The sequence below is a fragment of the Botrytis fragariae genome (genome assembly GCF_013461495.1).
Source record: "Botrytis fragariae strain BVB16 chromosome Unknown tig00000045, whole genome shotgun sequence".
Classification (NCBI taxonomy): domain Eukaryota; kingdom Fungi; phylum Ascomycota; class Leotiomycetes; order Helotiales; family Sclerotiniaceae; genus Botrytis; species Botrytis fragariae.
This window is the reverse complement of record NW_023500991.1, coordinates 1,229,857-1,256,858: the sequence shown is the minus strand read 5'-3', so window position 1 is coordinate 1,256,858 and position 27,002 is coordinate 1,229,857. Positions and strand designations below refer to the sequence as shown.

Here is a 27,002-nt window from a genome sequence, read left to right as displayed (position 1 = left end):
GTCATTGGAATGATTTCCAACAAGAAAATCCATTTGAGACAAAACGACTACCAGTAGTACCATCTCTCGTTGTGGTATTCTCATTACATCATTTTTGGGCGAGGTTACTATGGAAGCATTTTCTGAAAAGTAGATCTAGTTTGTTCATTACCTAGTAGTCGTTACTATTTACATCATATAATTCTACCCAACCCAATATTCAAACGCTAACTTCCGTAACCATAACCCCTGATTCCCATCTTGTCACCAACGGATTTTTCATATCATCCGTTCTTCTTATCCTTTCCGTATCCCCACTCTCCATAGCCCTATACCTCTCCTTATCCCATTTCCATATCCCACCTCCACTCTCTAAACTCAATCCCTCTAAACCTTTCGCTAATCGTTCCGCAACTTCATCCCTCCCCCTCTTGACAAAGAATCTCCTTTCCCACGCTATCCCCTTGGCCTTTTCCTTCCTTCTCAAGTCTCTCTGTTCATTCTCTATCTTCCCTTTCTCTTTCCCAATTTGAAAAATATCATTTTCATTAATAGCTCGTGTAACATGACGCCAGGCTCTTCTCGATTCGTACTCCTTTTGCTGATCGATCGGCCTGAGTTTCAGCGATTTCCTCTTCAACGAATTCGCATTGAATTGCAATATGCGTTTTCCACTTCTCATGTCTTTGATGTTGAATTCCCCACTCCATTGTCCTTCGGCTTTATATATTGGAGTACTCTCACGTCCATCTTTATATATGATTGCGGAGAATGCATTAGGTGTTCCACTGATCCAGCCTTTCGAGGAATAAGATATTCGAGTTGTGAACCCGGATGAGGAGCGGATATAGGAAGTGCCGCTCAATTCGGGATTAAGGGAACCAGACATGATGCCGACTATATGTACAGGCGGCATAGTAATTAAGTGTGTTTCATCGTGTTGAGAGAGGGTTAGAAGAGAGTAGCCGTTTCGTTCTATGTGTACCGTTGAGCTAAAGTAGGATTGTGGAGCGATGGTGCCTTGGAGCTGGAGTGAGAGTATTAGTATGAGACACAAGGAAATTAATAAGAAACAGGAATATTTACTTGTACACCATGTTTTTCATTCGAAATATTATATGCTGTAGCTGGTGGATGATGACTGTCAATCGTTAGTATTGATTTCCCATTTCTCTTCTCAAATTAGTTAAGACTTACCTAACTTGCTCAGCAACCAAATCCGTTCTTCCCGTACCCTCCCCATCATCTTCCCAAGAACCCATAAAACACTCTCCCAAAAATGGATTGAGGGGTTTCATCCCCTTCTTCTTTCCATTCTCATCTCGATTACTATGCTGCCACTTCAATGTACTGATAAACCATCTTAATACTAATACTGCTCTTTCTTCAGCAGACTCTGATTTTGTGGGTGCGATGAACAGAGATGGGTGTTCTGCCCAGTAGGTAGGAAATTCGACGATGGATTGTGGAGAGAGAAGAAATGGAGGCGCTGTGAGCGTTGAAAGATCGCCTTTGAATGTTGCTATCGACTATTGAACGAATTGTCAGTATGCATTTATATAATTATCTCAAGGGTAAATCTGTGCAGTGATGCTATTCCTACTGAACGCTGGAAAGCTCATGACGGGATATCGTCCATCAAGGCACAGCTGAAATCTGTGCTGTCCATGTCCTGTCCACTGACCAAACATCGAGGATATGAACAATATGAGAAAGATGATTTAACATACCTTGATGAATCCAAACCACGCACTTTTATGCTGTGGCGCAATCTTCTCTTCTGTGCACTTCTCCATATCTTCAAAGCCGACTATGCTTTGAAATGTATAATTCAGAATCTCTTTCTGACCAAATTCTCTCAATAGATTCTGCAATGAAACTTCAATTGAATCCACGTACAAAACCAAAATCTACGAACAATATAGATTCAGGAAAGCGACCCTTATTAATGAACGTCGTCCGAAGATAAAAGATAAAAGGGCTCGGACATCAATAGTTCCATATTCTATTATGAGAACAGCATAGCCTACCTCCTTCTCACCTACAATCTGGGGTTATTGACTCAGAAAGTAGATTGCATAGCAGCATGGGATGGTTTTGCATCAAATTCGTCTGGAATGTATGCTTTTGAGACGGAATCTGCTTCATCCGAGACTGAAAGTCTGAAACTCTAACGTTTTTGCACGCTGACATATCCGGCATTACCTGGTATTCTCGAGGTATTATTGACTCGGTGAGAATCCGGATCAGATGGTGACATTTGGAATTCTCCGTATACTTTATCAATACGAAGTCAACTGCGATAGACATTGGTAGAGTGACATTCATCGCTGTAATAATTAAACTTTCTTTTGTTGATGTTGGTGGTGGGGTAGTAAAAGGAAACAAAAAGTTGACTTAAGATAAAGATAACGATAAAGATGACCTGTGGAGGAGGCGGAGCCTTTCCCTTTTGTGTGCGGGCATGGCTTACGAATTCATGAAGAATACTAAAACTTCGCCTCACCGAGTATCACACAATATCTGCAAAATCATAGATCACATTCGTGAAGACCTGTATGTAGATATGCATAAAAAGTCATAGAATTGAATTATGCTGCGACAAACAGCGTATGGGTATCAAATAAAATCCGGAAAGCCAAAGATCCTTCCTCCCCTCCTAAAACGCCATTTTAACCGTCTCCATCCTGTAGATATTCGATACCCATTCTGAGCAATCATACCATACCGCCGTTAAACCAACCACTCTATCGGGGTATCAATTCCTCTAGTCCTGTCATCCATTTCATCCTTCGATCTCGATGATCTCTTCAAAGACTCATGTCTTCGCTTCTTCTCCTCTCACAGCTTCTCGTTCTGCGCTCCTTCAATTCTCTTTCCGTATCCATCAATCGTGTTTGAACCCATTTCCTATATCTGATATCGCTCTTCACACTCTCACAGTTGAGTAGATCAGTCAAGGCAGTCTTGATTTGCTGATTCACGTCTTTCAATTTCTGCTCATCTTCCTCAACTACTTCAACAATCGATTCATCTACAACCGCTGGTAGTGAATTGATCCTGTCCTCGCGGTGAAAATGTTGCGTGTGGCCGAAAGAGGGTGGGAGACTGCCCCTGCGGGAGCTGATGTTGGGAATAGGTGGACTGAGAGGTGAGATTGATGCATCACTAGCAGTACTGGAGTCTGAAGAGACGGAAGAGTTGCGATGACGATCGGTGTATCCGGTGGGGCTCTCGGGGATGGAAGCAGTGACTTGGTTGATGTGCTTCTGGAGAGCATCATGCTGAGAGTGGAGGAGCAGATATTTCTGCAGAGCAAATGCTCTTTCGGGGGACTTTTGCATTGTAATCAATGGTGCCATTCTGTATTTGCAGTTGTGTTGCAATGTGCTGTTGAGGTTTGACGTTTGTTGAGGGTCTATGTTCGTGTTGTGTATTTGTAGACTTGATAATGGAGGGGAACAATTTTGAGTTCGACTTATCAAAGGGTCAAGAGAGTATTAAAGTGGCTGTGCTGTACAGTTCAAACTTTAATGTGAATACAGAAGAGAAGATGGGTTGATTTCGAGGAAACCTCGAGTGAATGGCAGCAACATATATCTAAAACAATATGATGTGACGTAGCCATATTTTGATACAAGTTACAACTTCCAACGACAATCCCAACATACCGGAGCTTTGCTCCGGGTGGTCTTTCTTCATCTAATCTATTTCTTTGATGTTTGTATAGTCTATAAGACATCCACTTTCTAGTAATTTAAGTGTAACAAATTGAAAGAGAGGTCAGCAAATGATTTACATGGCATTTGCGAGGTTTTTGGTTTACCATTATTTCACTTTACACAATCCTCATACTTCTCGACCAATGATAACAAAGGAAGACGACAACTCGGGCCACAACGCACCGCCACATATGGACCGTTACGTGTGGCGTCATTTCATGTGAGGTCAAAAAGATAACAAGTTTTCCCTTTATTTCGGCTTGGTAGTGGATCTTGGTATGTATGCATGACGATCACTTACCCGGTTTTTTTGTTTTCTTTGTCGAATAGGGTTCTCTGGCCCTGGCATATGATCAACAATTATTTCCAAAACATGGTCCTGGTAATCTTAGAATATGTCTGATTATTTATATAATGCGTGCTTTAGGGGAAGGATTTGCGGCGACACGTAGTAGATATGTAAAGCATCGATCGATCGCAATATGGTTCATCGAGCCTTCCAGCCCTTATTTTCGTAGCGTGTCGCTTTGGATATCATTCAGGAGTAAACCTCCTCAAACTAGGACCGAACCTCCGCTGTGCTCCTGCAAAATCCTTCTAAGAAATCCTAGTTGATGCACACTTCGGAGAAGAGGTCAGGACTCACGAGTCACAAGAGCTGAGTATCGTTATGATGTGCGCCTAGATGAACGGTCTGTAGATAACGACAAAAAGTCGGGGGTCTCACGAGTTCGAGACCTCAAATGTAAATGTTTGAGCACTTGCCCATGGTTCTTCTGCAGGTAGAAGCGTCGAATCGTGTATGGAAGGAAGGAGACAGCGATAGGGCACATTAGCTGAAAGTTTAATACCTGTTATGCTCTTCCTAGCGGTAACAATTTCACACCAAGCCTATTCGCGCTGCGAGAAAGTATACAGCTCCGCCGCCAAGAAAAGCAGGTTAGTCCTCTTGTGGTTCATCACCTTGTGGCATGCCCATCTAGCTTCGGAGTTGTATACTTCCTGGTAGCATGAGTATGTCGTAGGGCTATGTACTAGTCTTGTTAACACCAATCTATGATACTGAGCCACTCCCGCCTTCTACGGATAACCTTAAAATCCAAATTATTCCACACACACACACATCTAGATCTGTCACATGGGAAATTGAATGTGCTTGCGTGTTTTCTTAGGCCAAATGTCATCGCATGTTTTTTGCTAGAATATTCTGCGAGTTTCTTAGGGTCTAGAGATACCGCTACTTATGAAGCCCTCTCTAGAACTATATCGCTGATAATCCTTCCAACCAATCTCAGGGCAAGAGGTTCTCTACTAATTCTGACCACTAGATTGTCTTCCAACCATATAACCTTTAAAACTCCCTATACTATATTTCCGGCTCATTCCCGGCTCAATCCAATATCAAAATCACGTGTCCTTCTGTTAATCTCACCTCGCTCACATGTACCCTGGGAAGTCTTGCTCCAGGAGCCTCGGAGCTTCTTTTCAACTCAAGTTCCCCCATTTTTCCAAGTTTGCAATTCCTTTTCCAACGGAACTACGACATTTCGCCAAATTGCCTCTCTGAAATCGGGGTTTTCCAGACTTTTATTTATAGGCATAGGTTGGAAAAAACAGAAAACACAACTACTGACGGCTTGAAAATATCCTGCAGGCATATTTTCCAAATTTCCGTTCTCTTTCACCCATCTCTCCGCCACAATAAGATCGGTGCTTGAATTTGGAACACCGTTAACCAGATCGCTGGAGAATCGACGAGATTCGATAGGTTCTGCAAACCAGAGTTCTAGGAGCATTATTCCGAGGCATAAGACACTAATGTTTGGGTGGGTGGGAGCGGGAAGCGAATTCCGTGGAGTAGGGCTGGTAATACCGCTGGAAAAGAACTTATGGGCAAGTAGCGGACGTTCTATATCCACAGGACGCATGCTTGGATTGCTTTTGTCAGACAAGAACAGGATCTCGCTTTTGTTCCATCGCTCATTGAACCAAGGAGTGGCATGGAGCTGAAGTAGTGATGAGGCCAAGTTCACAGCTAATGTGATTCTCTCAAGTTTGAAGAGTGTCGTGCTACTTGTAGGGACGACGGATAAAGTAGGTCCAGAGATTCTTTTGAGTAGGTCGCCGAGGTTAAGAATTCTGGATGGGAAGGACTTGTGCCATCTTGGAACTTCAAACGTGCCTTTGAGTTTTCGCGCTTCATCTACTACGAATCCGAAACATTCATGGATGCTTTGTGGGCTGTTTGAAACCTCGCAAATAGTATTGATGGCTTTCAGATTCTGATAATCGATCTCCTCACTTGAATTCAAGTTAAAGCTTGATGCTGGACCTCTTGGTGTACTTGTCATCATAGCAGAAGAACTTCCACTGGCGGGAGGCCCTGATACATTAGGTAAGATGGGTCCAGTATTGGGGTCTAGGGGACTCCAAAGTATCGCGGAGGGTCGTGTATTTTGTAAAGATGGTTCACTTTTTCATTAGCGATTGTTCTTGACGCAGGAACACATACTAACCTCTTTGGAACCACCACAACTTGCATTTGTTTCCATGCCGAAGAATCGCCTGCAGCACTTGTTGCATCGTTTGACACAAACAATAGGTCGAATCGAACTGTGTCTTTTGCCTTTTTAATCATTCGCGTCTGCCTGTTTTCGATTCGAAGAAGTGTATCATGGGCGGCGCAACATTGGCATTGCCAACACTTGAGCAATGCTCTGTGAAGACAGCCTGCGAATTCCTTCACTTTAAGTAATGGTTCTTTGTTATTTTTATTCCATGAATCAAGGAACGGTGTGGCTGCGTCGGCTTGGGACCAGGTTCTCCGCAGGTTTTTATTACACTGATCGATCTCTTTCAATAGGCGAGCTCGTTTCTTCTCGTTTCTACTAAACCTTATCCGTCTCTGCAAACTGCCTTGCCTCCAGTCTATATTGGAAGCCTCCTTATATAGAGTTCGAAGTTGCTCTTGATTTGACTGCACATGCCATTAATTAATGGATTGATAAGTGACATGGTCATAGTCAGCTTACAGCAGAGTTGAGCTTGAGGCTTTTGTCCTTGATAATGTCCACAAGAGCAGTTACGATGGTATTTAGAGTGTTCATGTAGGACACATAAGCAGAACCAAGAGCAACTTCGAGCTCCTCCTCTAGCTGTTTGTCACCCCATAAGCTGCTCAAATCACCATTTGGATCGCTCAGCGCTTCCTTTTGAACTGCGTTGAGCGATGGTAGTTTTGCGAACAACGGAATCAAAATCAATCGGAGACTAGTTTGCTGGTCGTTTAACGCCAGGGCAATCTTTTGAATCTCATAAGGTGCCCGGATAAACCGTCTGATAGGATCGAGACCGTCATTGTAATGTTCTGCGGCTGAGATGAAGAACGGGAGCACCGCCAAAACAAGCCCTGCAACTTCGATACCTGACATCGATGACCTTTATATACTAGACTTTTGGTAAACTACGACTTCAAATCTTAATCTTTAATTGTTTTCGAGAACACGACTTATCAGGAAAATCACTTGTCAGCTCCAATCTTGTGACATGTTGTTGTGAGTTACACCCCTGCAAAAGTGTGATAGGCACAAGAAAAGATGCAGAGTGCTATTGGCTCGGCCACGTAGATGATATAGTAGTTGCCAAAAGGGGTTAGACTATTGCCCGCCGCTTCCCATCTCAGCCTGATACCACAACGTCGTGCATTTTACTTTGATTTGATATCGCATAGTCATATCTCGCACAATTGTATCTACGTCGCCTTTTCCGAGGTTCTGGTACAAAGCGCACAGTAATTTTGATTTCCTGACTTGTATCTGGAAGCGACAATGTTGGAAGATGAACTTCACCGCAGAGGTAAGTTTGGAATATGATACTTACCTTTCAAAATTCTAATTACATTCTTAGAGTATAGGATTCACAATGGTTCTTCACATTGCTTAAAAGCATTTGAACACTTGCGGTCCTCTATCAAACAGTCTAACCCTCCATCCGAGCTCATTCCACTACAGGCCATTGAAGATCAGAATGGAAGACTCCGGGCTTGGATAAGTAATACTAAAGCTTTAAAAATTGATCGGAGCTCGCTTGATTTCCGGCTTAGAGACGTCACCTTCCTCGCCGATAATGTTGTTAAACTCCTAGAGACTCTTTATACTACTTTATCAGATGGTTTGAGCTTGATCTCATTGCTGTTTTAAATTTATGATAGTATGCCTAACTCCAGATCAGCAGTTAAACTCATCACTGAAGAAGAGGTGTCTCAAGCAACTTTCCCTGAAGAGAATTACCATAACGACGACGAGAGCGATTTTTCTGACGATTCAAATGGATCCGAGCAACCTTCGTCCCCATTACCAGAAGTTCAACAGTGTTATCTTTTGATTGTTGATGTGATAGATCGATTGTACAAGCTATCAGTGATCATTAGAAGTCCACAGCTCCAGAATCGCTCCACGAAAGCAGAAAATTTTGTAGAAAAAGATGAGGAAGGCAGAGATTTGACTGCAGAATTTGAAGCATACGCAATAGTACGGGCCAAGCATCAGATGCGAGCCTGGAAAAATGTCACGAGCGAAATGGGGCTGGAGAAGGATGATGAAGATCTTGCGATTCGAATCGGAAAAGCTAATTCTAGGAGAAGGAGACAATTCATGTATGATCAAAGGCATCGTCGTAAATTTGTCAGTATTGAGAAGGATGCCACAGAGGAGGAGCAGAATGAAGAGTCTCCGCAGCATATTGGAGCTACAGAATCTCCAAGCACTTTGAAAGCCAAAAGCTCAGAAATTCCGGCATCAATTCTGAAATCATTCGCAAGCTCCACCATCGCCACAATCTTTTCCGAGACAACCGCGTCTGAACATGGTCAGAAATTTGAAGACATATCTGATAGTAGCTCTATGACTTCCAGCTCAACGACATATAGTGGATATCAAATAAGTGATGTTAGCATTCCAGAAGCACCAGAGAATGAATTTGGCAAGGGGTTCCAATGCCCCTATTGTAAGTCAATTATCGCTTCCTCGATTTCAAGAATTCTACTCAAAACTATACCACAGGCTACATGATTCTTCCGGTAAATATGGGGAAATCAAATGCATGGAGGTGAGTTTTGTTCCCTGGCTCATTACTTATTATAACACCCGTGTGAAATATGGTTTTCTCTTTAGCTACATTCCGTTCATACAATTACCTGTCCAATCATAAGCCATGAGTGTGGCTTTCAAAGATCAATTTGTTTTATTTCCGAATTAATTGAGGAAATGAAGTTAGTCCGGTCATCTTGGAGTCAATCTCAGTTTGCAGGAAGCCGGTCTCAGTGGACAGCATTTTACCGATGGGTGACTGGCGCAAAAATTTCCATATCTGAGAATGGCTCGTGCCAGTTGTGCCGTGTCAAAGCAAGGCTGTTTTCTGACACAACAACCTGGAAACCAGAACCTTTTTTTGTTTACCCCAGGTCCAATGTGAGTTATAGGACTAATTTCTGATAGAAAGCACGTTTGGAAGGACTTACAACCTTACATTTGCATTTTCAAAGGGTGCTCGACCCAAGATATTTTATATGATAGCCAGGACACATGGCTAAAACACGAACAGTGGGAACACGCTCATCAATGGTGTTGCAATTTTGAAGGCCACCCCATGGCTATATTCTCAGAAGAAAATGGTTTCAAAGACCACCTGAAGAAGCACCACTCCGAGACTTTTGAAAGCCACCAACTTCAAACTTTAACAGACGCCAGCAAAAGACCTTCTTTAGCGGCATTTAGTATTTGCCCCTTTTGTGGAGCCACGCCAGAGGATTTGGTAAAATCTGATCATGGTATGTCCGTAAATTTAGATACACATATGATCAACGAGCGAGCCAATATAAAGACGAGAGATTCAAGATTTGTCACAAGCAAAGCAGTCGAGAATCTACAAAGACACGTTGCTAGCCATCTCAGACAATGTGCTATTATGGCTCTTCCAAGCCGTGATGATTTGGATTACAGCAATTCTGTACCCATCACGGGATATCGACAGTCCAAGAGTGATGTATTTGACATCTTCGATACTGAGGTCGTCGATGAGATCGAGCCATTGCCATTTGTTGAAACATGTGAGATATCGGCAGATGTTCCTTTCAAAGACAATACAATGCTATGGCAGGAAGTTTTCGCCCAAATACCAGGAGACCGACGTGGCGGGGATCTCAAATTAAATGAATTTACAGTCCAGCCTACGTCATTGACAACACCGCGACATTCGCCACTAGATACGAATCCATCTACAAACAAAGGAAAGGGCACAGACCTTAGCACCGAATGGTCCGAATGGGCTTGGGATGATCGAGGGTACTTGTTTACATACCGGACCGATCCCACTGGAGCTCTGGAATATGAATACAGGTCTCCTAAACCCGAGAATCAATCAGCTGCACTGAGAGTTCCAGGCCCGATTACTTCGAATCAGCAATCAACGTATTTCCCACAAATTGAGCTCGCTGATCGTGCCTACACGACTTCGCGGATCGATAGCGTTGATGGTAATGATCATGGAGCAACTCCAAAGTCATCATTATTTTCTCCAGCCCTATCTAATGAGGATTACAAGACTTCGGGGCGAGATTATAGTTTAAATACCAGTTTGTCAAACAAAGATTCTTTCAATGTATCATGGCCGTCTCGATATTCCTCTACCAATGAAACTCTGATTTCTAGCAACACGTCATGGGCACCATCCAAATATTCGGCATTATCCGAGGAATCAAAACGGATAGCCCCTCCAAAAGGTATGATTCTGAGTTTAAGTTGCAAAGAACCTTCAACTGACGAGAATATAGGCGCACTTGACGATCAGTTCACATTGGGAAACCTTAAACATATTTTCAAGGCTCCTAACAGTGGCGATATAGAGACGTTAGATTCGAGTTAGTTTCCTCTGCTCTTTCAAGACAACATTATGTGATAACATCTTTTAGGGTACGAAGTTAATGGAGGTCTTGCTCAAGATGAGTTCTGGAAAGTGGGTCGTGTATTCATGGTGCTATGGACAGAGCCAGCACGTCCTCAAGTCGGAGAATCACGGAACGGCTCCCACTTTAGCACCACTTTTCTTGGAGGACAAGCTTACAGTGAGATCCGACGATTTGTTGTGATCATAAAGGGCTATGGAAATTCTGTTTGCTAGTATGTGTAAATCAACAATGTTTCAATAAGTGTACTCGCTCATAGAAGACTCTAGTCCTATACAAACGTACTCAGGCCAGGCAACTTTGAAACCCAACCTGCCTACACCTTATAGACACGCAATAATATACACTTCAACAGTCTGTCCCGATGAGCACTGCCAACAAGCCAATGATGGGAGTTTGAAATACGAGAACCTTGTTTTGGGTCCTATTCGTGTTAACAGCGAACGAGACGACACCAGTGGACAGTTGCATCCATTGAGCAGATTGAACTACAGCAAGCTCTACACTGTAGAGCATTTTGTTCGGGTGCTTAATATTGGGATGGTAGCTTCCGAATCAATAGATACATTCTTACAACAATCAAGGTTTTCCGCCGTAAAATGGACAGCTAGCAGCGCACAATGACCACGGTCGAATCTCCCTCCCAAGGAATCTTCAAGACATCCATCCCTCCTTCATGATAGCGAGCCCAAACCTCGCGAGCCTCGTAAGGGTGGAGAACAAAGCTTTACAGCAAAATAAGTCTCAATGCTACATTGCGTGGTTACGCACGCAAACGCTCTCTCTTGCGCCACGGATTTCTTTCTCGTTCATTTTCTTTACACACATGTTTCATATCCATTTCCTTATCGAAGAGCTCAAGTTACGTGGCTTTTCCCAAGCGATTAGGAATACTTTTTTCTTTGACATGGAGACATACTGCACTATTTCTGAAGCAACTTCTTAACGACGTTATGAATCATGTAGCACATATTTCTGGACGTATTAAGCTCTACCTCGTCAGGAAAAAATCCAATGAGAATCACTTATTATCTACTGTCAGTCATTCAGTAACAGGGCTGAGACCTACTTTGCCGGTGGAACTCAAGGATGCCTCGCAAGCTTCTTCTCTATGTATATGAGTGGGAGTTCTCCTTCGTCACATATAATCGACAATCAGTAGTTTTGAATGTGATACGATTCAACGTTAATCAATTGTATATCTTGACACTCACAAAGGGGAAAATTTGCCGTCGGCGAATTTCGCTATCAAAAAGATTCAAAGTTTTGTGTAAAATTTCATGAGAAAAGCGATATCCATAAGAACCGAGAAAAACTAGCAATCGTGCAATCTTATTCGCGAAAATGATATTTGATTGCCTCTCCTTCTGCAGCCAGTCAAATACTAACTATCTAGCCAATTCCAGCTCTCTGAAGTTAAAAATAGCTAATATACCCTGCTAATCCGAGTTAAAACCGCACTAGTAAGTAAACACTACATCTTTCAAACACGCAAATATGTTTTAATCATCCTCTATCTCTTCTGGAAATATCATGCCATTCCCACTGCTCATCTGCGTTTTGACATCTCTTCCACCGATACGAACAATTCTATCAGGAGATGAGAAGTTTATATCTGATTTCGATCCAATAAATGGCTGAGGTTTTGTGAACAAAATTTTGCGATGTGGTTCTAGGAAAAATCTTCTTTGAGTCGTTGTTGTTGATGTATTGATCTGAGAACCTGAGACAGCCATCATAGAAAGCGAGTCCGTCTTTGGAGATGACGATGTACTGTCAGTTGGGATTCTGGAGTTTGTTGAGTCTACTGCCGATTCCGAAGCACAATTATTTGAACTCAAATTTCTATTAGTTTGATGGTGTTTTGTTTCGTGTGGGTATGGAGTACTCTTATTTCGGACAGCTGCTCCTACAGGGTCGCGATTAATAATGGAATGACAAGCGAACGTTGAGTACAAGGGAGACGGGCCAAATTCGTCCCCACGCGCGCTGCTGTTTCTCTGAAGTGTATCTTGCCATGTATTGCGATTACTCGCTTGCGCAACATATCTAGGTTGCAATGGACTTTCGGAATCGACTGAATTGTGCACAAAGGTTGAAAATGAGGGCGAGGGTTCCTTCTCCTCGAGCTCAAATCCTGCGGGTGTAGTCTTTTCCAATACCATGTCCTCCTCTTCACTGATATCATCAAAAACAAACTTCATCCAGAGTTCGTTTGGGTCTGTTTTCTTTTGAACACCTTGCGTCGGACAATCTTTTACTTTGCCGAAAGTTTGATCCCGCATTATGATTTGATCGTGCTGTGGTGCGGCTTCCTTAAGTTCGGTGATTTGTCTGCTATCGATAGGCGTCTGCTGGACAGGAAGAGCTTCAGACCAAGGATTACTGAGAAACTTACTGTGAGAACGACTGGTTATACAAGGACTTGAGCTTCTAGGAGGATCCCATGGAATGCTTGAAGATGTTCTCTGCGACGATCGACTGTCTTGTGGTTCGATTGTGATACCGTCCTCATTTGTATATTGTATGGATGCCAAGGATGTCTTTCTCTCATTTCCAAGCTCACATTTATCAGACGAGAAAGGGTGATCATATACATCTGAACTGTGCGGCATACCATTGTATGAGATATTTTTGACGTCGTCCGAAGGAAACAAATCTGTCTTATATACTGCTGTAGACTGCTCCTGTATTATCGAGCTTTCACAGCCTCTCCAAGACTCTGTATGCTCATATTGTCCAGCAGAGTCCTTGTCATTGGATCCTGAGCTGCTAAAGATCTTCTCACGTAAGGCTGGAATGGCACTTATTCCCGGGCTTATAGATACACTCCTATCCTTCAAATATTCTTCATCTTCTCCTGCTTCATCATAATTCTTGTGCTCTGTGCCCTCTGTGGGTGGTGGTATCCATGCCTTCCACATCTCATTGTTCATCAATTGATCTTCGGAAACCACACTTCTCAAGCCCCCGATCTGCCCAAGCACGCTACTGTTACACTTAGGCGAGCTTAAGCGGAGAACCGGATGATGTGCAGGACGAATGGGCATTGGCTGTTTCATTCTAGTATCACAAATTGATCTGACGGCTGTGCGAGAAAACGGTGACTCTTTACCCCCAAACTTATTTGAAGCTCCATTCCCGTTGGTTATGTTAAGGAGCGGTTCACGTCTTGTATTTGCACCCTTCCCTTGGTTTCCATGTGTACCGTGGTTCTCCGGGCCTCTGCTCGATGGAATTATCCTCGTCGAAGTGTCGTCCTCTCCATTGCCATGTATTGTTGCTTCGAAAATAGAAAGAAACCTATCACTATTCAAATCTTCCTGGTCCTCCACGATACATTCATCGTCAAGCAACATATCATCCGATGACAACATTCGGTGCTTCGTGCGGGGTGTAGATTGGCGGATCACTTTCGTCGGCCGGGAACTCGAACTCATGCCTGGCGGAACAACCCTGCCACCAATCGAGATTCTAACGTCATTTTTCGGCGGTCTTCCTTCCATGTAACCCGCTTCTTGTTGCTCTCGCATTTGAGTGTTTCTTGCGGCAAATGGTGAGCGGATTCTTGTCTGAAGTTTAGAGTATCGTGCTCTGTGTCCACCCTTTACCTTTCTTCTTCGCCCAATATCTTCATCGTGTCTCGGTTGATTGAATCTCAATTTCGGCAAATGATGAATATTTAGGCCAACCCAGTCTTTCTGCTTCAATAAATTTCGTCTAATTTCTTCCATAGATTGTTCTGTTGCTTCTTGCGCCTCGTAGTTCTGCAGATCATCTCTAAGCTCAGACGATGCGGCATACTCGCGCTTGATTTTCAATGGTGGAGGTGTAGCATTGTACAAATCATCGTCAGCAATGGAACTTCTTTGGACGATTTCAAATGGCGAAGAACGATTGTTTTTCTGCTCATATTGAAGATCTCTGCACAGTGGAGTTGATGTGAGATCGTTGTGTTTGTAGAGATCAGTGAAATGTTTTCGCTCAACTTCATTTCTCCCTCTTCCTTGTCTTAAACTACACTCAGAATTCTTCACCGAATCAACATTATTCCCAAACGATTGTCTGTGTGATTGTTCCACTATGATATTGTCGAATATTGTCCATTCAGTAGTAACATTTTTTTGACGTCCAGTTCTTAAGTTGGCATTCACCTTTGCGAAGTGTTCCTTTTGTCGTTTGGTCAAGGCACCACCGCCGCCGCCCCGAGCAGATTTTCCAGAATGCCTTTGCAGGCGCCCTCCCGTCCAATTCATTAATACTGTTTGTTTAATTTATTCAATAAAATAATAAATAGTTGTTGAAATCATATTCGGATGAAATTGTAATGACGTGTTGATGTTTGTCGGAAGTGAAGCATTATGGGACAGGTTGGTAGCGGGGTGGGATTCCCAACTCACTTTCAATCGATTTTAATTCGACTCACACACCTTGGTAAGTAATACTTAACAAGTTAACTTCTTGCAAATATATTCCTCCACATCTCCTCTGAATTTACCAATATTGAAGAGTTATCATTCTTTATTCTCGTCAAGTTCCTCTGCCACACCAACTCACAACCCGTATCGAACTTCTCATAGTTTTCAACTTTTCATTCTCTGCGACAAGACTCACCTCTTTATTGGTTTGCCAATTCGCAAAGTCAGTACAATTCTCCTAAAAGGTCTACTCTTTCAGTACGCCTGCTATTCCAATCTCAGAATGCGAATTACTAATGTGTTTTTTCTAGATTTCCGAAGATGACTCCCGTCTCTGCCTTTGTCGGACCCGATCGCAATGCGATATTTCATCCATTTCCCCGGCTACCCTTAGAAATTCGACGGATGATCTGGAGAGCTGCACTTTCTGGACCGAGAAATGTGGCGCTGAAACGTTTTTGTTTGAGGAATCCCGAGTATCCTATCGTTCGGTAAGTCCTGATTTGCCCATGACCTCGAGTTCTTGGACCTCGCTGTGGTTATGTCACTTACCAATTTGAAGATCGAAGCCCTGCAGCTGGCGCACTTTCCTTGACTAGGATTCAGGAGCCATTAGAGGGGTTGCGTCCAGAGACTCAAATCCAACAATTTTCTACACTTGCAGGGAATCATTAGAGGTTGCTTCCGAGAGCTACACGCTTACCTTTGGCTCATTGGGAGTCGAGCCGCGAACATGGTTCAACTAGGACATAGATTCGATTCATCTTGACATGTCATTCACGGCTGCGATATTACAGCACTTCATTGACAACATTGACAACATTATCGGCATGCTTACCTTGGCACTCGGAGATTTTCTCTCATTGGACGAAATTGATGGTCTAGACGGTGTTTTTGAGGTGGTTTTCATGACACCAGAGGTAGATGGCATTTCTCGTTTAGTGAGTCTTGACATAAACTCCACGAAAACGTGCTCGTAACTCGAACTACATTGAATACCTGCAATCGCGTCTTTTACAAATAAAATGATTTCACCATAGTTGTTTTCAGTCACAAACTATATTATTGCCAATCCACGGATCTGAAAGGAGGATGGCTTTCAAATTTCAGAATTATCACATCCAATTTTTTCCCTTAGATTATACCGATCTCGAAAAATTGGCTGGTTTCAATAGCTTGGTACGGAAATATTGGACCAAAGGCAATGGAAGGATATCCCAGGACTCAAGCATCTAGTGTTTGGGCTCTCGAGGCATACCCAGAATCCGAAATTACAAAAGAACATTTAGCTGTCCAGGAAACAATAGCTAGATTAAATGTAAAATACAAACCGAATTAGCCTTGAAGTGTGTGGTCATATACTTCTGATTTTACTCTCCATTGTCCAGCACCTCTTCCTATATAGCTCACTATATATGTTATCACGTGTATGGTCTGGAATCATGGTGATAACAAGGACAACCGACTGGCGTAAAGTCTTCCGTCTTATGAATATCTATCATCGATTGTCTTATCTTACTTGCGTGAAAGGTAAGATTGTAGTCCTGTGTAACCCTCCCATTTCGCTCCTTTAAAACGAGAACATGGGGATGACTACTTCCCTGAATTTTGCGTTGCGCTGGCATTGACATTGATTGATTTTGTCTGACATTAGATATAAGGTGATTCTCGTCCAACAACAATTAAAGCATCGACTTTAACGATCATATTAATCAACCAAGCTCCTCTAAGCAGGTGATGATACCAGATAATATAGATATACTGACACTGGAAGTAAAAAACTCACCGAGGCCATCAGAAGTATATCTGTTGATGTTAATTTAAAAAACTGATACTCAGAAAGCCACAACTTCTTTCCATAAATAAATACCATAAAGACACAATATCCCATTCTGCATTAAGCCTTCCACGCAAGGCTGAACAAGACCCCAATCTCGGCACCCAAAACCCCTGCATAAACCCTGCATATGCCACGCACGAGCCACATGTCTCAGAATCGGACCCGCAAACAACCATTCAGGAACCACGCGGCTGAGCGACTTCCAAGACCTCTCATCAATCTCACTGCCAACCACTAGCAACGATTCAATCTCCGACCTACGATATGTGAAGTCGATGTTCACATAACTCACACTGGCATCTTCAATAGATATCCCACTCGAAACAATGGCATCTTCTACTGCCGAAGAACCTCTCTTGTCAAATCAGTACGGCGAGGAAGAGGAGAATGAGGTGGACGAAGATGTCTCATTACTTCTCGAGAAGAATTTGACTAAACCTGGGGTATTCGTTTGGTTACTTGCTTTTTCGGCAGGTATTACGGGGTTATTATTTGGATGTATGATTTCCTCTCTATTCTCCCAACTCCTTGCGATTCGTTCCAAAGTTATATCCGGAAATATCTCGTAGCTAACAATATGTGAACCAGACGACACTGGCGTAATATCCTCCACCCTAATAAGTCTCCATACTTCTCTCGGCCGCTCCTTAACAACCCTCGATAAATCCCTAATAACATCATGCACCTCTCTCTTCGCCCTCATCATCTCTCCCCTTTCCGGCATCCTCGCCTCCTCTCTCGGTCGCAAACGTGTTGTCCTTCTAGCAGACCTAGCATTCGTTCTCGGCGCACTCATCCAAGCGTTCACAACCACGGTATGGGGCATGATACTTGGCAGAAGTATTGTGGGACTCGCGGTCGGAGCAGGTAGCTTCGTTGCTCCGTTGTATATAAGTGAATTAGCACCAACTATGTGGAGAGGCAGATTAGTGGTGTTGAATGTATTGTTTATTACATTGGGACAAGTTGTGGCTTACATTGTTGGCTGGGCTTTTGTAGAATGGGGGAGTTTAGAGACCGGGTGGAGGTGGATGGTTGGTTTGGGTGCGGTTCCTGCAGCGGTACAGATTTTAGTTATGCTATTTATGCCAGAGACTCCGAGGTGGTTGATACAGGTGGGGAGAGTCGATGAGGGAGAAGTGTTTTGAGTCGAGTTTTTGGGAAAGGGGCTGAGATGCAGAAGGTGGTGGATGAAGTTTTGAAGGGAATTGAAAGGGAAGTGAGAGAGGAAGATGAGGCAAAAAGGTTAAGAGAGATGGCGAGGAAAACTAAGGGATCGGAGGACTCTTGGATAAGTGACGCGAAGGATAGCTGGGAAGAATTGATAGGAGTTGGAGGAAACAGGAGAGCCTTGACAATTGCCTGTCTTCTCCAAGGTCTTCAACAGTTATGTGGTTTCGTAAGTACAATCTTTCTGCTCAGCACAAACTCAACTAATCCAAATATCTTAGAACTCACTCATGTACTTCAGCGCCACAATCTTCACCATTGTGGGGTTCTCCTCCCCAACTCTTACATCCCTCTCCGTTGCACTCACAAACTTCATTCTAACATGTGCCGCTCTCATGCTTATCGACCGCATCGGTCGTCGTCGTATCCTCCTCATTTCAATCCCCATAATGGTTATAGGACTCCTCCTCTGCTCCATAGGCTTCCACTTCATGGATCTCCCTTCCACCCTCTCCTCCACTACATCCTCCTCCACTTCTACATCCCGCATCCCACCCCTCATAATCCTAATAGCAATAATGCTCTATACCGCAGCCTTCGCTCTCGGTCTCGGAAACGTCCCATGGATGCAATCCGAGCTCTTCCCCCTCTCAGTCCGCTCCCTCGGCTCTTCTCTCTCTACTTGTACAAACTGGTCGGCGAATTTCATTATAGGACTTACGTTTCTTCCAATGATGGAACAGCTAACTCCGACGTGGACATTTGTTGTGTATGCGGTGGTATGCGCGGTTGGATGGTGGGCCATTTGGTGGGTGTATCCGGAGACGAAGGGGTTGGGATTAGAGGAGGTGGGCTTGTTGTTGAGGGATGGGTGGGGCGTTAGAGGACAGAAGGGGCGAGAGGGAATAAATGATGAAGAACAGAGGGAGGAGAGAGGGTAGACAAGTCTAGACGACATTAGACAAGATTAAATGGGTTTTGGCGTTTGTAGCTTTTGATGGGTTGATGTGGATATTTCTTACAGGCGTAGACTCTAAATACCCAAGTATTCGAACTAATAAATTGCACATAATCATGGTTGCACAAATCAGAGACTAGAGATTGGTATTTACGACTTCTTGTGATTGTGGGATCTACTTATTAACTAAGCAAATGTTGACTCACTAGTTTCATTTCCCCATTATAATTTGTTGGATTTTCTTCAAGACCCACCCACCCCCCCAAATAAGCGACCTAGCTACCTATTCCTTTCATCAAAAGCAAATTAGCCTTAAGAAACCTGTCTGTTGTTCATCCAGGCAAATGCCAGCTGCGAAAAAATCCATCCACGCAGAATTTACAGAAATATGGGTATATTCGCTCTTCCTCGCACGCCATAAAGCAAGCAAGCAAGCAATTAAAGTTCACACGTAATACCTATACCAGCAGAAATATATGCGCTTCAACCCCATCGGCTCTTCTACGTGATCAAAAAACTCATCTAGGGATGGGGGGTCTACCTCTTCCTCTTGTCGCGACCGGGGACTTCAAGGTTGGAGGCGCCGGTGACATACTGACATGTTTAACAGCTTTAACAGCAGGAATATCATCATCTGAACTCGACCAACCTTCCTCATCTGATTCTTCGCTGAAACTCTCCTTCCTAGCTGATTTGGATGGACCTAAGTTTTTCGTTCCCGAGTCATCATCATGGTCGGATTCGGTCTCAGATTCTGATTCTATGAGTCGGACGACTGTGGGCCCTTTCTTCACTGGCTTGTTATCGTTGTCGTTATCAAGATGCACGACTGTTAGTCCGTTCTTGACGGGCTGTGCTGAAATGCTCCTATTGTTTGATGATGAAGCTTGTCCATTAGGAGCAGGTGAGATGGTGTCTTTCAATGAGATGTTCTGGGCATCTGTCGCTGGGTTAGTCACCGTACCGGGCATCTCATCATGGCTTATAGATTGTTGGCGTGAAGGTACAGTTGAAGATGTTCCAGAGACTGTTTTTGGTAGAGGGATTGAATTGCTAGGACATGTACCATCGACGGGAGTGAACAACAGTGACTGTTGGGCTGAATTGACCACCTTGGATGACATATCTCTAGCGCTTGGTGTAGCTGATTGTCTTTGCTGCTGCTCATCAATCTTCTTTTGCTTGGATTGTTGCGAGACAATCTTCGGCTTCTTTCCTTTAAGGGCAAGCTTCTCACGAAGTGAAAGGAACTGGCTCGGTTTACCGACTATAGAATTAGAGCCCCCAGGTGGTGGAGGCGATTTAGACGAAGATGGTGATCGCAATTCGGGCATTGCTTGGATGGGGCGTGTGTTTTGCGTCTTCTTCGGTGGTCGACCTCTTCGTTTCTTGACAACTACTGGCTCCTCAATAGATGCATGAATAGACTGCTCCGATAGTCTTGTTTTGTTAGCTTCTGGTGATGTAGTATCATTGTTAGAATTTTCGGCTATTTTATCATTTGTTTGGTCTTCATCTTCAGACATGTCAGGGCTAACTGGACTAGCAACATGCTCTGCATCGTTTCCAAAAAGACTACCATCACTGATTTCCCGGCCATAGTCGTTATATTCGTTGCCAGATCGTTCAGACTCATCATCTGAAATATTAATGTGCAACTTCGGCTCTCTTGATACCATGTTTTGGCGAGTTCCTCGCGTCTTCCTAGGCTGGTCCTCAAATGGATCATCACTCTCTGCTTCGGCCTCGCTTTTGCCACCTCGCGCATTAGCAAGAGTTTGTCGAGTAGCTCTAGACTTTATTTCTAGTGGCGCACTGTTGCGCAAGGTTCTGCTCCTCGTGGCTGACACTTCAGAGCTATTATCCTCCTGATCATCCACGCCATCAAGTCTTGAAAGCCATTTAGATTTTCGAGGATGTTTGATAGATGCAGGTGACTTTGATAGCTTAGAAGAGGAATCCACACTAGGAGAAGCTGCCATTTTAGATGCGAGGCTTGGACGACCACGCTTTCTCTTACCATTGGTGACGGGTGTAGAGCCAGCTCTCTGGGTTGTCTGTTCTTTGGCAAAATAATTCAAAGCCTTTTCAACGAGATCAACATCACCTGTTACCTTACCAGCGCTGCCAACCAAACTCTGCGCTGAATTTGGCTGTTGTTCGTCTTCTTCTTCCGAACTTAACAAATTCTCTACATCCGCCAATGATGGCTCAGTATAATCTTGTCGTTTGTTAACACGCGAAGGACGACGTTCAGGTTTAGAGATACTATCTGGCCCTTTTTCTTTATCGACTGATTCCTTGGGTTTGACCTTTCTTTGATGCTTGGAAGCGAAGAATTCCACATCCTCCTCGTCACCCTCAGGGATGCCTTCAGAATTGAGGCGTTTTCTCTTCTTTGTAACACTACGGAACTGATCAAGTGACGCTAGCAGTTCTGCAGGATCAACAGTTGGCACATCAGCTGGCTCTGAGTCAGATTTCGGAGAATCATAGAGAATGCCGTCCAGCCCAATTTCTGTTGGGTAGTAATCACCACCCATCATGTTGGCAGGTTTAGGTGTTTGGGGATCAGGTAGCGGAACCTCCCTAGAAATCATGGGTGCCACTGGTACCACCGATGGTGCCAAGAGTCTTGATGGGTATTGTGCTGCTCTACTAGGGCCGTGCATATCAGCATGATAATTATCATCTGGGTCATGATGTGCATCAAGAACTCCTAATTGCTGATGAAGCTGCTCGTTAATAGTATATTCACGCGGCTCCTGCATCTGATTCCAAGATGGATGGAATCCGTTGATTTGATGTTGGGCTGATTGATTTGAGTCATCACGAAGTGAAGGGTCGATGTCTGCCATATCGTTCAAATGGGTATCCTCTGGTTCGTCCGCTCGGTAGAAAGCTTCTTCCTCATATCCCAAGTAACTATTATCAATAACATGCTCCTGTGCTTTATCCCTTTCAGCTTTCTCTCGCAGCCTCCTCATTCTTCCGGTTTCTTCAGAATTTGGCAGATTTTCATCTTCGTGTCTCAACCAAGTAAGATTTGTTTTGGAAAAATCAACTAGACTCTCAACACTCCTGTAGTCGGCTACCTTTTTGGTATCATGTCCAAGGAGTGTCCCCTTGGGAGTATATGGTGTTTGTTTCGCATCTCTCCGACATTTTGCGCATGAGCACATCTTCAGGCATTTTGGACACTCCCAGTTTTCCATCTCCATTACTGTTTGAGGCATCATGTCAAAGGCTCGCCATAAAGTTCCATAGCAATAGGATGAGGAGCAAGTGGTACAGTGGGCGGATTGCCAATTCCAATGATGATTGCAGCAGATATGACAAGCACTTGTCTTGTTTTTAGTGGCTTGAATTCTACCTCTTCTAGAAGGCTTTCTATATGGTTTTTTTAGGCGCCCTTCATCATCAGCTTCTGGCTCAACATCCGACTCACCATCTAACGGCTCTATTACATCTGGTTTAGTGATGTCTTTCCATGGCCGGATGGCAAGTTGTTCTTGACATATTTGAGCAACAGTTTTCCTGCCAATTCTGCCCCTTTCCTCCTCTAAGGGTTTAGGTGAACCTTCGTGAAGAGGTTCAAAATTTAATACCACACCGCGCCATAGTTCATAGTTTTCTTTAAGTTCATCTTCCTTCCATTGCTCGACCCACTCCAAACAAGAGATGCAAGCACAAGAACGACCCATGGCGTAACATTCCATACAAATATCATAGGTATCTTCCTCTCCTGTAGGAGCTGTGAGAATACATGACTTGCATGTCAAGAAACGATTGAAGATATTGCATCGACAATATGAACAAGTAACGTTTGAATCGTATTGAATAAATTCCACGTTCTTCTCAGGGCACGAGCGAGAAAACAGCTCACTGATCAGTACTTCTGTGTATAATTTAAACAAACGTTTGAAATCTTCCATAACCTGCCTAATTCGACTTCCAGGTCTCATCCACATCTTTGGCTCCACCGTATCTCGTGAAAGCAGGCGATAGTACTTATCTAGGGTGTAATAAATGATAGCCTTATTCTTGTATTGTTCATCGCGACAAACGAGACGGGCACGAGGAAGAGCTTCATGGATGGCAAGCTCAAGCGTATCTACAGTGGTTCGATTCCATGCAGCTTTCATCGTTCGAGTTCCACGATTCCAAACCTGGTGAGGAGCAAGGGGCGGAATCAAAATTAGATCACCAGCCTTTTGCTCTGTGACCCAGACATTGAATGGGGCTTTTCTCCAGGCGTTCAGTTGGGCAAAATGCTTTTCAACTTCTATATCATGGCCAAGTTTGGAAACGAACCATTCCGATACCATCTCTCTTTCTTTAGATTCTGTCATGAACCAAATCGAACTGCCAGGGATTTCCCCATCACTTTCACCCGAAGTTTCAACCATGAGATTGTGTCCCAAGCTTGCGCACATTTCTCTGTGAGCTGGAGTGTAAGTACCTTCGTGACCAATGTAACACATCATATTCAAAGCTCGCATATCTGTCGGAAGACTGCTCATTAGATCACCTGCAGGCGCAACTCCTTTTCCAAATCGCATCTGGCCAAATTCATTAGGTTCGCGGATTGCTCCATCACCACCAGTCCGCGACTCGATACAATCGTTTAGATAAAAAAAGGCTTCCGGCAAAACGTCTTTTAAATTTTCTTCCCATTCAGTAGGGCAATCAATATCTTTTAGGTATAATCGCTGTCGTTTTGGGTCCCGGTAAGTTTGAGGGGTAAACTGATTCGCTAGTTGGCCCATAGAACGTAGGTAATGACCCATAGTCATTTGAACATCAATGCCGCTGGTAATATCTCGAACCTTTTGTACTGAAAACAAAGTTAAGCTTAGGAAATGTTTTACTGAAAAGAAAATCGATTCACCTACCCTCTCTGCCCAAATTCTCCTCTAGCCATTTCGACGAGTATAACCATGGTGGCATGTATGAGCCCCATCCTTCAAGAATCAGAGGTCGACCTTCTTGGACAACATATGAATATACTAATTGTTCCAAACTTTGTACAGTGTGTGCTTCTAGGTCAGACTGAGGAAGTCTGCGGACATGGTCGAAGCTCGCATTATCCTCGACTAGAGCGTCGAGATCAATATTAGGTGAAAGAGGTACGAATTGTGCTCTTGGATGCTGTTGAGAAGGCATTACGACAAGCTATATTGAACCCCAGTTGCACGTCTTGGATACTGTGAAATGGATCCTATAACAAAACCAGCTGGTATCGCATACTTATCATTGCTCGGTATCTGGGATATAACATATGCTGGGACAATATGAAAGTCAGTGGTGATCGATGCCAAAGTCAAGGTCGGTCGCGTTCGTATCGACAAATCAATACCACAAGCTTGATAATGGGCGAAAATGGCTGAGACAGGTGAGATCGACGGAGTATCCTGTGCGCGAATTAGAAATAACAACTGAAACCCCTTAGGAAATTCAGTTCAAGCTGTTTGTTAAGTTGTGTGGAGATGGTTGCGAAGTAAAATTCAAAATCGTAGCTATTCAATGTACCAAATAGGTATGTGGTTATCGCGATACGAAATTTATGAAGAGTTCCATGTGTAGGGAGACGCGAGGCTGCTTTGAATTTCCATGCGATAACGCGCTAGTGGATCAATTCCACCAATTCCGGCTGCAGTACAATCATTTATCATTCATTGTTAGTCAGAATTTTCTGGAAGAGGAAAAATAATGAAAAGTGGATGTATTGAAGATAATACATTGGGAATTGATATTGATTGTGTCGAAGTAAGTTTATTCATTCAATTGCAAGCAAGTTGCCGTTGCTTTTTACCAGCTATCCTCAAGTTGTGGTTTTATTAGAGGAGTGAGAAGCATCATTGTAGGTTCCACTGAAATTCAGTGTATCAAGTGATATACATAAAGCTCTTGGTTGACATGCAAGAAATAACGTACCTTTTTTATCTCGAGGAGTGCCCGATTAAGATAGCATGGAGTTTGCCATTGGCTTGGCGAACCTGACGAAAAAATCTTCGCCCTGAGTTTTGATGTTGTCCCCTTGCTTGAAATTGGCACATTCGGGCGTGGTTCCAAGAAAGTTTCCTCACTGGAAGCTACAGGAGAAGCAGTAGGTTCTTATCAAACTAACGAATAGTAGTGGTTATTGTCCATCTCATTCAATGATGTCTAGAAATGGCGTACTCAGTTTGCCGGGAGGCTGCCGGAATGCATTCTTTCAAAACATTTCCTGGAGTCAGAGGCCCTCGCTCAAAATCCCAATCAGCTATTCCAGGATCACCACCTCTTCATATCTTAGTAGGAAAGAAGCAAGAAAGAATGTCGAGGCTCGACATGAAAGATATCTCAGTGTCAAAGCACATGCCATTCCGACGACTTTGAGCAATACAAAAATTTCGAACATAGATACCGCTACACCATCACCAGTTATCACACCTTATGTACCTCCAACTACCGGCCTATTATCAAAACTTCCATCTTCTTGGGTACCATATGCTGAGCTCATCAGACTAGACAAGCCAGCAGGAACTTATTATCTATTTTTTCCATGTCTATTTTCAACTTTATTGGGGGCTCCATTAACTGACCCTATGGTCTCGCCTCTGACCGTCGTGGGAACTTCTCTTTTGTTCTTCAGCGGCGCCTTAATTATGCGTGGTGCGGGGTGTACTATCAATGATCTTTGGGATCGAAATCTTGACCCTAATGTTACTCGAACTCGACTACGGCCTATCGCGCGAGGAGCTGTCTCTCCATTCAAAGCTTTAGTCTTCACTGGAGGTCAATTACTTGCTGGCCTCGTGGTCCTTCTTCAATTTCCATACCAATGCTTCTTCTATGCTACCCCGAGTTTGCTTTTCGTGGCTTCGTATCCACTAGCTAAGCGTGTTACTCATTATCCGCAGTTTGTCTTGGGCTTGACATTTTCCTGGGGTGCAATCATGGGATTTCCTGCTCTTGGAATTGATTTACTGTCCAACAGTGCCGCTATGACCGCAACTGGATTCTTGTATGCGTCGAATGTGGCATGGACAGTTTTGTACGATATGATATATGCGCATATGGATATCAAAGATGATGCTAAAGCAGGAATCAAAAGCATAGCATTACGGCATGATGCTCAAACCAAACAGATCTTGACCGGGCTCGCCATAACTCAGGTTGGATTATTGACAGCTGCCGGCGTTGCTGTTGGTGCAGGACCAGTCTTCTTCGTTGGTGGATGTGGAGGTGCTGCTGTTACTTTGGCTGTCATGATCAAGAAGGTCAACTTAAAGAATGTGAAAGATTGTTGGTGGTGGTTTGTTAATGGATGTTTAATAACTGGCAGTACGATTTCCGCCGGCATTGGAGGAGATTACCTGATTCGATACATACAGCGGGCTGACAATGAGGTATCCGGGGTCGAAAAAGAGCGAAGAAAGTCATCCTTTACTGTACTCTATGAACACCTGTCTTAGCATGTAATACGATCAAAGCTACTTCGCTGGGTAATCAGGGACTCGAACTAGGGAAACGATAGGGCCCGAAACTTGTTCTACTTACTGTGCCCATTAGTTTCTACATATAGGGCAAAGAAAGCTATGTGTAATTCCAAGATCGTGAAACAGAATCTTATCCCCACCAAGTACCGGAATTCCCTTCGTCTAGAATGCTCGAGACTCAAGATCGTGGCTCGGCAACAGAGCTCCGATCAACGATGATCATAGCAAGTTATCTGATAAGCTTTGAGATTCCCACCAAAAAAAGGGGACCAAGTTTTCATGCAAACCTCCGAGGGACCCGAATATCTCTCGTTTTTGCACTTAGCACTTACTGTATTCGGTGGTTTGGGAAGTTTTTTTATTTTTTCACAAGAAATTTCTCTTGCAACCAACTTGATCAATGAATCTTTAATATTTAAACTTTTTGAATGACATGCATCGAAACAGCTCACAATATAACATCGATAAAC

General features: G+C 43.6%; 10 protein-coding genes across 10 annotated transcripts; 5 read left to right on the top strand and 5 right to left on the bottom strand.

The window, feature by feature from the left end:
* Positions 1-199: 199 nt before the first annotated feature.
* Bfra_003605 (putative oxysterol binding protein) lies at positions 200-3,341 on the bottom strand (the record flags this gene model as incomplete). Its single annotated transcript, XM_037334011.1, has 6 exons — positions 200-1,006; positions 1,066-1,120; positions 1,177-1,508; positions 1,710-1,789; positions 2,155-2,256; positions 2,825-3,341. 6 exons carry the CDS (start codon positions 3,339-3,341, stop codon positions 200-202), a joined length of 1,893 nt encoding a protein of 630 aa, XP_037194098.1.
* Positions 3,342-5,191: 1,850 nt separating this feature from the next.
* Bfra_003604 (uncharacterized protein) lies at positions 5,192-7,132 on the bottom strand (the record flags this gene model as incomplete). The annotated part of the gene is made up of 3 exons (XM_037334010.1): positions 5,192-6,173; positions 6,218-6,678; positions 6,734-7,132. 3 exons carry the CDS (start codon positions 7,130-7,132, stop codon positions 5,192-5,194), a joined length of 1,842 nt encoding a protein of 613 aa, XP_037194097.1.
* Positions 7,133-7,528: 396 nt separating this feature from the next.
* On the top strand, positions 7,529-11,286 carry Bfra_003603 (uncharacterized protein; the record flags this gene model as incomplete). Its single annotated transcript, XM_037334009.1, has 7 exons — positions 7,529-7,556; positions 7,608-7,871; positions 7,932-8,705; positions 9,163-9,169; positions 9,197-10,617; positions 10,669-10,876; positions 10,932-11,286. 7 exons carry the CDS (start codon positions 7,529-7,531, stop codon positions 11,284-11,286), a joined length of 3,057 nt encoding a protein of 1,018 aa, XP_037194096.1.
* Positions 11,287-12,164: 878 nt separating this feature from the next.
* Bfra_003602 (uncharacterized protein) lies at positions 12,165-14,918 on the bottom strand (the record flags this gene model as incomplete). Its single annotated transcript, XM_037334008.1, has 1 exon — positions 12,165-14,918. The coding sequence occupies one exon, from the start codon at positions 14,916-14,918 to the stop codon at positions 12,165-12,167; it is 2,754 nt and encodes a 917-aa protein (XP_037194095.1).
* Positions 14,919-15,401: 483 nt separating this feature from the next.
* Positions 15,402-15,755, top strand: Bfra_003601 (uncharacterized protein; the record flags this gene model as incomplete). Its single annotated transcript, XM_037334007.1, has 2 exons — positions 15,402-15,571; positions 15,650-15,755. The coding sequence occupies 2 exons, from the start codon at positions 15,402-15,404 to the stop codon at positions 15,753-15,755; spliced, it is 276 nt and encodes a 91-aa protein (XP_037194094.1).
* A 95-nt stretch (positions 15,756-15,850) lies between these two features.
* Positions 15,851-16,419, top strand: Bfra_003600 (uncharacterized protein; the record flags this gene model as incomplete). The annotated part of the gene is made up of 2 exons (XM_037334006.1): positions 15,851-16,021; positions 16,219-16,419. 2 exons carry the CDS (start codon positions 15,851-15,853, stop codon positions 16,417-16,419), a joined length of 372 nt encoding a protein of 123 aa, XP_037194093.1.
* An 827-nt stretch (positions 16,420-17,246) lies between these two features.
* On the top strand, positions 17,247-19,031 carry Bfra_003599 (putative mfs myo-inositol protein; the record flags this gene model as incomplete). The annotated part of the gene is made up of 4 exons (XM_037334005.1): positions 17,247-17,394; positions 17,509-17,981; positions 18,104-18,319; positions 18,372-19,031. The coding sequence occupies 4 exons, from the start codon at positions 17,247-17,249 to the stop codon at positions 19,029-19,031; spliced, it is 1,497 nt and encodes a 498-aa protein (XP_037194092.1).
* A 535-nt stretch (positions 19,032-19,566) lies between these two features.
* On the bottom strand, positions 19,567-24,214 carry Bfra_003598 (uncharacterized protein; the record flags this gene model as incomplete). Its single annotated transcript, XM_037334004.1, has 2 exons — positions 19,567-23,885; positions 23,944-24,214. 2 exons carry the CDS (start codon positions 24,212-24,214, stop codon positions 19,567-19,569), a joined length of 4,590 nt encoding a protein of 1,529 aa, XP_037194091.1.
* A 462-nt stretch (positions 24,215-24,676) lies between these two features.
* Positions 24,677-25,164, bottom strand: Bfra_003597 (uncharacterized protein). Its single transcript, XM_037334003.1, has 2 exons — positions 24,986-25,164; positions 24,677-24,701 (listed from the first exon to the last, which is right to left on the bottom strand). The coding sequence occupies exon 1, from the start codon at positions 25,105-25,107 to the stop codon at positions 24,991-24,993; it is 117 nt and encodes a 38-aa protein (XP_037194090.1). The 5' UTR covers positions 25,108-25,164; the 3' UTR covers positions 24,677-24,701; positions 24,986-24,990.
* Positions 25,165-25,212: 48 nt separating this feature from the next.
* On the top strand, positions 25,213-26,508 carry Bfra_003596 (putative 4-hydroxybenzoate polyprenyl transferase protein; the record flags this gene model as incomplete). Its single annotated transcript, XM_037334002.1, has 1 exon — positions 25,213-26,508. The coding sequence occupies one exon, from the start codon at positions 25,213-25,215 to the stop codon at positions 26,506-26,508; it is 1,296 nt and encodes a 431-aa protein (XP_037194089.1).
* Positions 26,509-27,002: the final 494 nt, after the last annotated feature.